The 13,269-nt window shown below is 38.4% G+C and overlaps 1 protein-coding gene across 2 annotated transcripts in view; it reads right to left on the reverse strand.

Moving 5' to 3' along the window:
* Positions 1-13,037, reverse strand: part of LOC139456240 (cyclic nucleotide-gated channel alpha-2-like) — a 126,837-nt gene extending 113,800 nt beyond the window's left edge. For both annotated transcript variants that reach the window (XM_071237853.1, XM_071237846.1), the window contains exon 1: positions 12,682-13,037. In XM_071237853.1, coding sequence (XP_071093954.1) covers positions 12,682-12,731 — 50 coding nt within the window. In that variant the 5' untranslated portion in view covers positions 12,732-13,037. The remainder of the gene's footprint in view (positions 1-12,681) is intronic.
* Positions 13,038-13,269: the final 232 nt, after the last annotated feature.

Raw genomic sequence — 13,269 nt, forward strand, 5'->3', positions numbered from 1 at the left:
CTCCTAACGGGTTTTTTTTACTTTTCTTTCATGTGGTGAATGAAAACACCCTCCTTAAATGTGCTAATGATCGTATTAAGCTACACCAGAAACATCAGCGCGTAACATGAACTGCAAGAGAAGACCTCTTTCGTAACCCACCCAAAGTGTTTATAAAACACTGCTTCGAGTCATGAAACAAACCAAGTACACAAGACGAACACACTGCACGAGCGGAGTCTAATGAATTGAATGGTGTTTAATCCTAAATTCAAGAGGCACTGTTCCCAGTACTTCAACCGACGGTAATCTATTTTGTGTAATGCTGAAACGCCTTACATTTTCAGTAGATTATACTGTTTTCAACGTGACTAATTTTCATCAAGAGGACGCTTTCTTTTCGTTTGCCTGATTTCTGATAGAAGAAGTCATTTAAGCTCTGTTTGTACACGAATAGTTATTAGCATAACGCGAAAAAATCCCCCATTATCCTGTAATTTCTTGCTGAGGGATGGAGATGCAGAGAAAGGACTCGTGCAGCGGAATATAATGTGGAAGATACTTGATAAATCTAGTTGTTAAATTCAATATTAAAAAAAGGGTCTTGAAATCTTTGATGGACTTCCATTTGATTTCCTGTTAAATCAACTAAAAGGGTTCATAAGAGGAAAGTCATTTGACTCCTTCAACGTTGGAAAGGAAAGCTGTCGTCAAAATAGCATCAAACTTCAAGATTGAGAGCAATAAAAAGCTCATTTCATGACCATGAAAGCAAATTGTACATAGATGGCGTTTGCTATGCGTTGGGTTCTTTTCTGATTGTGTGTTGATATAATTGTGTTATTTCATATTGTTATTTACTTGTCAGTATGATTAAATGCACTGGAGACACAGAATCAAAGGTTCAACAGATAAGTGTTTTATGTTTCCAAGGAAATGAAAATGCGCGCGTCTTTTTAAGAGATTGGACAATTCGTGGAATAGTAAGAAAGTATTATGTTTTGAGTAGAGATTCTGAACAGTAAAGACTTTCCTATCAGACACAATGTCCCTGGAGCTGTTTTACCGTAACATGAAAGATATTGAATATTTCATTAACAATTCAGAATGGGAGGAAGCGCCCTAGGCATCAAGCATTTGCTACTCGCTTGCCCAAAACAGCTCTTCGTTATGGAATACAATGTCGATCTTATTACTACCTTGTATGTACTTCAGATCACTGGGAGGCGCGAGACTCAACGGGATAGAGGTTTTTTTGCAAGAACCGACATTCGTTCATTCTAACTATTTCCATATTGAAATACCTTACATGTGGTATGGCTGTAAATATTTCTTTAACGATAGAAGCTTAAAAGTTTCTCAATTTATATATAATGAAATAGGTGTTCAGGGAGCCATCGCGTTATTCTCTTTTCAAAGATAAGTTTATGTTACAAGGGACTTTTTACACCTCATGCAATTGTCATTGCAAAATAATATTGAAAAACAAAACGATTACATTTCTGTTGTCATGGAAATGTATGAGTTTCTAATATGTCCTTGAAGGCCGAGACACATAAAACATCCTTGGGATACATTCTAGCAATGTATCAAATCTTAATACTCACAAAACAACAAAGAGGGACCTTATATTCACTGGAATTTACAAAGAGAAACCCTATTTAAGTATGCCTGTTCTTTTTATACTTCACGGAAAGCAGCCTTTGAGTTTGTAACATGATGTAACTACGGAAGGTGAAGCATAAGCAACGAGTCGCTCCCATCGTTCGACTGAAATAAAATTGATTGCTTGTATTAGTATTCACAGACAAACAAATAAGAAAAACAATACACTAAACATAAACTGAAGTCTACAAACAATGCTCAAACGGTATGAATTACATTAAACATTCCAAGGTAGTATTAATAATGTGATGTAATAATATATTTAATCCATGATATTATTGGCAATTCGACGTTTGAAAATATTACAATAAGTCACAGTTCAGAGTTCAGAGAATATGACCTTTTCAATATTTAACCAATGCTCAATCTTGGCTTAAAATAAAAAGTCCAATCTCATATCGATAATATCATACCATTAATAACATGAAAGGGAACTGGATATTGGAAAATATTGCAATATGTCACACTGCAGAGTTGTCCGTGGCAGGGTGTATGAGTGTAATCTATTCAATATATGTTTCCGTCCCGATGACCATCTGCGTTCCCGGCAAGATGCATCATCTCTGACCTGTGCATCACAAAGAGGATTAAGATAACCCGACCTTCACATTTCCTCTACGGATACAATGTTGAATGCAAACACAGCGTGATTGTGCTGTGACATTAAGTCCATATATGCTCTCTGATAATTATCATCCCCGACTTCAGCATTCATAGTGAGGTTGGTTTGACGCTGCTGTGAACATTATTCCAGTTATATCGCTGCGTGAGAGATGGAGGAAAGTCTGAAGTGATGTAGGTTTCAGACGTTTACCACTTTGGTGAAACCCACGAGCAATCGTATGGTTCTGACAAACCCAGCAACATAATCAGTGAGTGAGTTGGGTTTAACGCCGCTTTTAACAGTAATCCAGTTATATCGTGGCGTGTCAGCTTCATGTGGGAGGAAAGCCCGAAGTGATGCAGGTCTCAGACGTTTACCACTTCGGTGAATAAAACGAGCACGGTTATGGTGCTGACAAACCTAAAAACATGATCGGGGCGAACTGGGAATCGAACCCACAATAGGTTTCTGGCGTGCCCAAGGGACGCAACTCTGCACAGCGAATCGCGGCGCCTTAGACGACTGGGCCATCCGTGCCCCAGAAACATAATCAAGAACAGAAGACTAGATATATGCAGTTCAGCAACACTTACAGTTTGTCACAAGAATGAACACGACCCATGTGTCCTCATCAAATGGTTTGTCAAAATTAATTGTGAAAACATGTAATTAAAGGGAACTTGACATCGGACATTTCTTAAATATGTATTTTTCTCCCCTTCCATATTCATTCCAAGCCGCGAGATCTGATCATTAGCGCAACCAGTAACAAGACGTGATAGTTGTATTCATAATCGGTGTCAACACTGTCAATGTATTGATAACCCATTAAGGACAGGATCTCCTAAATTTCAAGAATCATGAGAAATGATTTGTCTTACAGAGACCTAGACTAAAAGTAAAAAGTACGTATTTTGAGGACTGTATTTATAACAAGCGAATCTTACGACAAGCATAGTGACCTTTTACGGCAAGCATGGGTTGCTGAAGACCTATCCTACCCCGTATCTTCACGGGTCCGTCGTTGAAAGAAAGTGTCTATTTTAATCCTTTAATCCCACTTTAATTACAGAGGTAGCTTGCGCGAGTATGCGTGTAATTGTGGAAGTATTTTCCTCCAACAAGACCATGGATAGAGCCTCTGTATATAAACTTTCCGCCTCCACTGTATTGTCGTTTCATCCTTTAAATGTAATAGACAGGACAAAAGTGCAAATAAACCTCATGGACGTGCTACTTCCGATGTGTTGAATACCATATTTGCATTAACGATGCTATCCGGATCTCAAAAGTTGTATATTCCTATGAGGCTTGGACTTTTAGTGGACCACTTTTGTCCAATCTCACATTGTGTCAATAAAATATGTTTAAACTAACAGTGTAGTTTGACCACGAAATCATAAAACTTTCTCGCAATTTGCATGGATTTTATGCATCGCTTGATTTGATGCATCACATGGACACTCCATCCTTTTAATTTTCATCTTGTCCCCAGAGAAGATCCCGATTAGAATTGGTCTTCAGCAACCCATGCTTGTCGATAGAGGCGACTAACCGGTCGTATGGTAAAACTCGCTGACTTGGTCAATGCATGTCATCGTATCCAGTTGCGTAGATCGATGGTCATAATGTCAATCACTGGTTGTCTGGTCCAGTCTCGATTACATACAGACTGCCGTCATATAGATGGAATATTGCTGAGTGCTGCGTTAAACGAGATACAAGTGACATTGACTGGTCAAATTAACTTGTCTGTATCACTTGCTGAATATTATATAATACTGTTCGGCTGTCGGGAACGAAGATGACTTCATAACTTCCTTGATAACTTTGCTGTATTCCTATCTCATGGCATTGACTTTACCACACCTGAGTGCTTTGGGCAATTGCCGATAACCTCGTATTTTTAAGTGGATTATTTGTACTGAACGTAATACAAATAATCATGAAAAATATAAATCCTGCAACTGGAACTGAATTAAACATTATATCAACATAAAAAATATATTGCTTCAGGCAAAAAGGATATTCAGTGCTCTCAACCTGGCACTTGCATGTTGCATGTTCATTACAAAGAGATTTTAGAACATTTTCTTCATCGCGGTTTGAACCTCTAGTAACACGGTCGGAAAATAAAATAAATATCAGTTTATTCCTCGAATTTCATGAAAAACTTTTATCGCTGATTGGCACGTGTCACGCATCTGGAGGATTAGATTGATGTTTAAAAGGTCCGCGTCATAGAGCTGTCAATGTTATGATCAGCAGAGTGAAAACCCCAGTGTAAGCCTGTTATTGACTTACTGAAAAATAGACGTGAATAGGATGCCGGTATCGAAAAAAGAGATCAGTTGAAATCTTTGAATTATATGGTGTATCACACTGGAAGTAGCTCAAAATGACGACCAGTACTTTCTAATGATGCAACTTTAAGACAATTGCATACTTGACGACTGGCTTAGTGTCAGTTAAGAAGGATATACAGACTGAGACGCGTATGCTGCGGTATCATATTTCTAAGTATTGACTTAAACAGGGTCTCGTCTAAGGACGGGATCTTAACACTGGGCATGTGGGAATACACAATTGTGAAGGATCTTCCTTGATCAGTAGCGTTGCGCGAATGACAGCTTTGCGGAAACGTCTTTGTTAATTCTGCAGATTAAAATATATATAAGACGATGTGAAAAAGGCTTTGATGTCGAAATTTATGTCATATCCTGCTTACGGCTGAAATCTCAACCATAGCTAACGTTCAATCTGATTTGATGCATATGTTACATATGGTACTTAAAGTTCGATCGATCTGTCGTTTGAGTTAAGAACTAATCGCACAATTGTGTGTGTGACAAGATTGCTGAAGTTAAATAATTAAATACAGCCGTAGAGTATAACCTTGGCGTATGCCGATGTTGGTCAACCTTGTTAAGAGGATAGAGTAAACCAATTTTGAAGTCGCGTGAGTATCCTCATCCCCTCGTGATCATCACATTCAGCGGACAGCAATAATGGACTTCTCACACTGTACCCATGCGGGGCATTCACTTGTCTTGCCAATGCCTCAACCCTTAGACGACCTCAACGGCCATGTTTACACGAAGGAACTTAACACTTCACATCGTAGATGTATCAAAGTAGATCCAAATTTGAACAGTTGTAATATCCTGTGCAAGAGTAAGCCTTAAAGACCAGCACATTTGTAAGAAAGTAGTCAACATTAATGGACAACAACTTCTTCAGTTTACTGTAATGGGGACGTTTCGGTATAGACCCTTGCTTGACAAGGGTATGAGAATATAAGCCAAAACGTTCCATTACAGTAAACTGAAGAAGTTGTTATCCATAAAGTGTGTCTACTTTGTCATCCGTCAACTTCTAAGGAATGCCTATCAAATAATTTGTTAGAAACGTCCCCTTTCAAATAACATATATTTATAAGGATACATTTGGTATTGTTATTTATAAGTTTACAATTAAGGCGAAATCAGTATTCATACAACGCCAACATACATGAGATCTGACAAAACGTCTCATACCTAATCCCCTCCCCCGTATAGATCCAGGATAGTATTGATCTTCAGCAACCTATGCTTGACGTAAGAGACGACTCGCGACATTGGCTGTTGAGACTCGCTTAATTGCAATTTGTAATCACTCGATTGTCTGGTCTTGACTTTTTACAGCCCTGAAATAGTTCTGCGTGTGACTAAAACAACACACAAAACAAACAAAGATGTGCACCTAAATTCACATTCAATTTTTCAAATAATAATTAGTAGCTGGATCAAAACGTATCAAACTTACAATCCGAGTTAGGGGCGGTAGGGTAGCCTAGCGGTTTAAACTGTTCGCTCGTCACGCCGAAGACCCGGGTTCGATTCCCGACATGGGTACAATGTGTGAAGACCATTTATGGTGTCCCCCACCGTGATATTGCTGGAATATTGTTGAAAGCGGCGTAAAACCATACTCGGTCACTACAAATCGAGTTAGCATAAACACAATATTTAAACCTGTCACCAACCATCTTCACTAGTGTTACCTGCAGTTTGGAGTATCATCATCTAACCAGATCCTGAGTCACTAACAATCCAAAGTTCCTCATGTTGACCCTAACAAGGCTCTATTGAAACAGTCTTTGCACGATCGTATCACGTCATCGTAATGGGCTCCCGGTGCACCTGCTGCAGACAAGCAGCGGTGTGTGCACTGTTTACACACTGTGGATCATGACACAACACCGCGAGTGATGTATGGCCAGAGCAGGATGAAGTTCACATGGATTTTGTCTCTCTAACATATGATTAAGCATCTGTAAAACTTAAATTTATGAATATGCACAAAAAGTGAATGATATGTTAAACAAAGTTTTATAAAGATGTCAATTTGGAACTGGTAAATCCATTTCCGTCGAGGGTAGGAGGTATTTCTTATGAATACTATTATGGAAAATCTATGTCAAATTTAGGGATGGAGAATACACAACATGAAGACATGCAGATCGAATTATTTTTGCTCTTTGTTAGCTTTGTAAGACGACTTTTTATCTTCACAACTGTGTTGCTAGCTGCTTGCATAATCTACACTACCAAGACGTTGCAGTGCATGACGTCAGGCTTGTCCGCTGTTTCATCTGACCTTGACCGTGCCGTATTAGAAAGGACCCTGCTTGGTTCCACGGTGCAATGATGTGGTTTCCAATAACTGAGTATTATCCCGTGCTGGACGTCTCAGGTCGTTATCCTTATTTACAGCTGTTTGATTGATTGGTGATTCTCACGTTGTTATTTACCAGTAACAGGTGCTAGCTACAGTGGGAATCTGCAACAATCTGGGAATATGAGGAATATATTTTGCTTTCAAGTTTCTTATGATATCCGTAACCTTTTAGCATTTCGAACATCTAAATGATTTCTGCCTGTAGCGACTGGCCGTTTGAATGGTTTCCTCTGGTATGCCTTATTATATTTTATTATTACCTTTTATTTATCAAACAAAACTTTCGCACCGATCGATTTTCAATCTGGTATAACTTTTTCAAGTATGAAAGAAGTTTCGCCAAATGAAAAATAAATGTATGCTTATAAATGATGTGACGCCAAAAGGCGAAAACAGCCTGAGTGGGAAACGTTTTTGAACACCTAAATGCTAAACAAGTGCAAGCTGTTTTCATGTAAATGCACTGCAGAATGTACTGTAAAGTAACAGAAAAAGCTCTGGTTTTCTGAGTGTTCTTTTGAGCAGAGCACAGCGTGAGAATGGGAACCAGACTGCGTTACTTCAAACAATCAATGCTTCATTAGAGCATTTCTACTTGCAGGTGTACTGGTGGCAAGTGTTTCTGTTTTTCAAGGTTGTTCGCCATGGGCAGTGGTTAAAAGTACACGGCATTAGGTTTGTATTAAAAGCGTGGCACACATAAATGAACATAACTGTAAATATGGAAATAAATGCAACTTATACATTCCTGCAACGAACTGTGGTTATAAAGCAATGAATAAAATATTTGTTAAGCTTACCAATAGTCATGGTGACTGAATATTAATAAACGCCAAACAGCTGGATTAAAAAAGAACAGTGCCTGGATTACTTGTTTTTTCGTCAAAATGTTGACTATAAAAACAAGTACAGCACAGATGGTGTCATTGTACTCGGAATAATTTTGTCAGTGCATCTTTTCTGGCCAAATACACAGTTAAGTCACTTAAACTGACTAAATTCAGAAGGTTTTAATCATTGACAAATATCCACTTAATGTTCACACTGAGGCAAACCTTAACACCAGAGAGCTTTAGATCTTTCTACGTTGGGTGTAATCAGGCATTGCAACGTCCAACTCAACGACTGTAGCAGCATTGCCGTCGAGCACAAAGACTCACTTTTGAATAGATCGTAATTGGACCTTGCTAAATAATAATTCTAAACATCGATTCATTAGAAGTATTATCAGATGGCTATTCCAGTAACCAGAAGTCCAGACTGACAATTTTCTGACGGTGGTAAACCTCTCGTTTAGCATAAGGAATCGGTGACAGCTTGGCATGCAGAAGTCGGTAAAATACACTCTCTAAATGTCGAAATGAGTCCCAGAGGATGCGCAAAGCCATCAATGCAAATGAAACCATTCAAAGGTTGCTTCTACAAATATCCAACAATAGTCTGTATCATATGATACGAAATTTGCTTTGCGCCTCCGGCTCATGTATCGTGTAACCGATATTCAACTTTCCAGCGATCATATCAATGAACACATCTTCAACAGCTACCTGCTAATGTCATCGATTTGATACATAGGATTGCTGTCATTACAATATCAGGTGAGTAATTCAACGCTGCAACGTTATTGGCTTTAAAAAAATCTATTAACAGCGGTTAATTTTACAAACATTGAAATAATTTTGGTAAGTTGGTTTGACAATATGCACGGAAGCACGTCGTAGCAAGTCCATACTCTTTCTATACTTAGATATAACAATAACAAATCGTCGCGGCTCCCGACCCCCATTAGAAAGTACTGTTAGTCGATTAGCTTGTGTAAAGCTAGTTACATTTTATGTTTACTTTTGAGACAGAATCAACATGTGTGTTCAGGGCAGCATCTTGCATTGGGCTTGATATCCGTTAGAAATTGACATTTGCTTGTAGATTTCAACCTAGCATCGACCGTGCATACGGAGTTGTGTTTATAGTACGTGAACCGTCCTCGTCAAAATGCTGGCCTCTAGAACTAACTATCAATGGCTTAGTGTATCTTAACCAAACATCTCCGAGCTCGTATTATATTCACAATAGAAATAAAGATACCCATTTGGCTATTTATTTTGTCCTATTATCAAAGATAGTCATTTAATCATAATGAAAGACTGGAAGAACAAAAGTAACACGTGGCATAAATGCGTCACAACGAATTTCCATTTCTGCACACATGAACAGTACAACATCTGATTAACGATCTTGCAAAATATAAACCTAATTGAGTAACTATCATGAAGTGCCGTTTGTTTTTCGTGTAATGTCTCTCTTCTTTCGGTCTACTGGATTGAGCGCTTGGTACTGGTACTATCTCCGACCACCCCACACCAAAAGAAGGTACTTGTTGTTACCCTGCCTGACGCTCGACATTAAGAGGATAACATAAGGACTGGTCGGGTCGGAAGTCCGCACACTGAGTGGGGTATCCCTGTTAAACTTCGACAGCCATTGGGCCGGACCAGTACTTCACGTTAGTGTGCACGTGACATACATTGTTTGAATATTATGGTTTCAAAGAAAATGCGTCTGAGATGAATCATAAAGAAAAGAAAATAGTTCGGTAAATATTATCTTGATAATTGATCAATTGCAATCATCACTCATCGAGACTATGACATCCATATGCATATTTTGAACTTCCTGTATAATGTTTACTGAAGTGATTGAACAGCCTAATATGCAGTCTGTAATTTAATGCTTCATTTATGGCGCATTTCACAGGTCCAAGAATAGGCTAATGACGGTCAAATACCATAACGTTTGTTTTCAAACTTCTTGTAATATCGTTTCTCTTGTTATAACACATCAAGTCCTCCTTTTCATTAGAGGTATGTTGTGTGATTTGATACCTCTGATTTACCCATCAGCTGCAGGTTCCCGTTACAACTCTCGTTGTACCAACGTTGTACCAACGTTGTACCCTGTACCAAATTGGTTGCTTAGCCTGACTTTTATGAACTCTAGTGGACTCTCAGTAATACATTTTGGGGGGATATAATACATGTTGGATATAATACATGTTGGATATAATACATGTAGGAGGTCCATGAATATAATACATTTTTGGGGTACATGAATATATCACATTTTTGGAGTCAATGAATACAATACATTTGGGGTGGGGGGTCCATGAATATAATACATATTGGGAGTTCATGAATACAATACATGGGGGGGGGGGGGGGGGGGGGGGGGCATGAATATGATACCTTTTGGGAGTCCATGAATGTAATACATTTTAGGAGTCCATGGATATGAAGCATTTTTGGGTCTATGAATATAGCACAATTTGGGATTCCATAAATATGGGGTGTCAGACTGGCGATCGGTGGCACGCTTCTCTTGATTTCCAATTTTTCAAAGTATAATCGTGCACATGATATCTGACTGAAGAAAGTCAACCATTTACACCATGAACAGTTGAGTGTATTTCTTACGAGAAACGAACTGTATTGAGTGACATGAAGTTCATATTTCTTAAATAAATATGATTCAAACATCAATACCTTCTTGCGTCCAGACAAGACCCACGGTTTAAATAATGTAAACATTTGTCCTTTTACAATTTTTATGCATCATACTGAGTCGGGTAAAACCCTGACTGACGATAGTCGTAGCGTTCAGATCGGAGTGCTGAACGATGCTCAGATACGAGTAGTCTCCAAAGACAGGAGATTACACTATGACCAGGATACCGTACCATCCAATTGTTATGAAACTTTTGGAATTATGACAATTACTCTACCTCAAATCTAATGGTAAATCAGATTCTATTTCATTCATTTTCCAGTGTTTAAGAAAAAAAATTTTTTTTTCGAAAACATGCAATAAATATTTGAGATAAAACGCAGTGTAACTGTGTTTGTGTAAATGTTATCCCTTTGTGAGACCATCTAGAACTACAACGTAACATGCTCAATAATTTAAAATTTAACCGTTTCAGATTTTACTAATTGATGTAGATCTTAACTACAGTTGTCAATAAAATGATCGAATTCCAATTCTATTTTGTTGACTGAAATATACATAGAGATATTATAATCTGTTTCTGCAGGTAATAACTGATTATTCTCCGGCGTTGACGCATTATTTGTTGGTTTTAAACACATTCTTGACATGCTGTTTCTCTAAACGTATTTTGAATTGGTTTCAACGGTAAAACGGTATTGTCTTAAATTTATAAGCAAACCCCATCATCCAGGCATTTGGAGGCTTAAACATGTCCAGAATTGTGTTGACATCTAAACCTGTTTAAGTTCCCGATATGATAGCAGTTTCAAGTCTTTCAGCGATCACTCATAATCATATTTCAATATAGTCCGGTCCATATGCAGGATGCTGGACTCACTGTTGGATTCATTTCGATTGGTTATATATATGCAAGAGTCATGCATTGTAGAGGGGTACTTATTTGAACTGACATGTTTTAATTTGAAAGAACTTGGTTTTGAGTGTCCCTTTGTTACGCTAATACTGACTACCATTCCTTGTCTTCTGCACCACCGTCGAGGCTTTGTATAGATACAATTAGTGGAAAAAGTGCAAAATCTTGATTCTCGGGACATGTTGAGTATTCTAACCCTGTTTAGGTATTCACACAAATTTTAGGCATGTTCAGTGGATCAGTATAGTTAGGCCTTTAAACGCAATAAAGTCATGGTGCAAAAATTGTGTGCATGTGTGTGTTTAGAATATATACACTTACTTTAACAGTGCAACCTCTTCACACTCGGTAGTCAACCACATGCATGGCCACATCCATGCAAACGATGTATGCACCCTTAAATGCTTCATTGAACAAATGTAAAGAAATACAATATTTGAGATGTTTTTACCATCAATTTAACTTTAAGACATAAAGGCTGTGAAGCCATCCTTCCCATTGTCACATCTGTTGAGTAGAGTTAAATCGTCAATGACAAGGGGTCGCGAAGAGGACGCTTTTGACGCGTCTGAAATTGACAAGAAATTGACAAGTTCCTGCCGAGCTACTTGTCAGTCACAGAAACCGATTTCGCAATGACAAAATTCTCCAGAGTTCATCCATGTTGGTGTTATTCAATATTTGAAGGGCGGTGAAGTAGGAAATACGAGAATGATCAATACATATCACAGTGGAGCAATTTTTTCATCATAGGCTCCATTTTTCTCGAAGATCGTTTTTTGTTTTGCAAAGGTTATTGTCATTGTCGTGGAATTGATGTTTGATTTACATGACTATAATAGTGGCGGCTGTGATGTACTCGTAACCCAATGATTCTCCGAGGCCACGCGCCGATCAATGATATGTTTGCAAGAATAATGACCATAGTATTGACTGAATAATATAAATGATTATGATGGAAAACAAACTTCCAGACAACTTGAAATGAACACGTTGTCATTTCCATGCGTGCATATGTAGTTGACTGATAACTAAAACAGCTGAAGATAAAAGTCTCCAAAACACAATATTGAAAATGGTAATGATCACATTTTTGCACCTGCAGCAAGCTTTATTGGAATTTATCGGAGCTTCAATAATTTACTGAATTAATAAACAAATTGCGTCTTGTGGGCTGTGAATAGAGTTTGCACAATACCCACATGTTGGAACCGCTGGAAATTGAGAAAGTAAGGAAACTTATAGGTTATTGATATTTTAGATTAATATAAAAATTATGTGATTTTAACAAACTTACCTTGTTTGAGAACGGAACTTTACCGGCATGTTGGGTTTGCTTTGCAACATAATGTCAGCTTGAAATTGACATCATCCGAGCGAAACTGACAACCTCAATCCTCCACAACGTCAGTCATAGTCTGGTTATATACATCCATCAGGGTAATAGCCTCCACAACATTGAAAATGATTGTTTTGCTGCCGGTACCTCGTTTAATGCAACAACACAATCAAACACTGCTAAATCACCATTTAAAACTTACTGTAATCATACACTAAAGCTAGCAGTGCCACTTATCGTTACAATATTTTATCGCCTCGTAAATGAATTGCAAATCCAGCGGAATTAGGTACCATGGCTGATCTACAGAGGCCGGTGCGGGGAAACTCTCATTGGTACACAGAGCCTCGCCTTGGATCTATTTTGTGTCAATACCGGCTAGCGTGCCGTCCAACTATTCGCGCAGGAATACATTGATTCTCCGGTGATTCCACCTCTGCATAGACCAGATGGAGTTAAAATCCCTTCGCAGCGCAGTTTCTGTAGATTATTGCCTGGTTCGCGTTACTGGTGTGAACGAAAGCGCTGCCCTCGAGTTAACAGCTT

The sequence above is a fragment of the Haliotis cracherodii genome, unplaced genomic scaffold (genome assembly GCF_022045235.1).
Source record: "Haliotis cracherodii isolate W230 unplaced genomic scaffold, xgHalCrac1.p SCAF_11, whole genome shotgun sequence".
In the NCBI taxonomy this organism is placed as follows: domain Eukaryota; kingdom Metazoa; phylum Mollusca; class Gastropoda; order Lepetellida; family Haliotidae; genus Haliotis; species Haliotis cracherodii.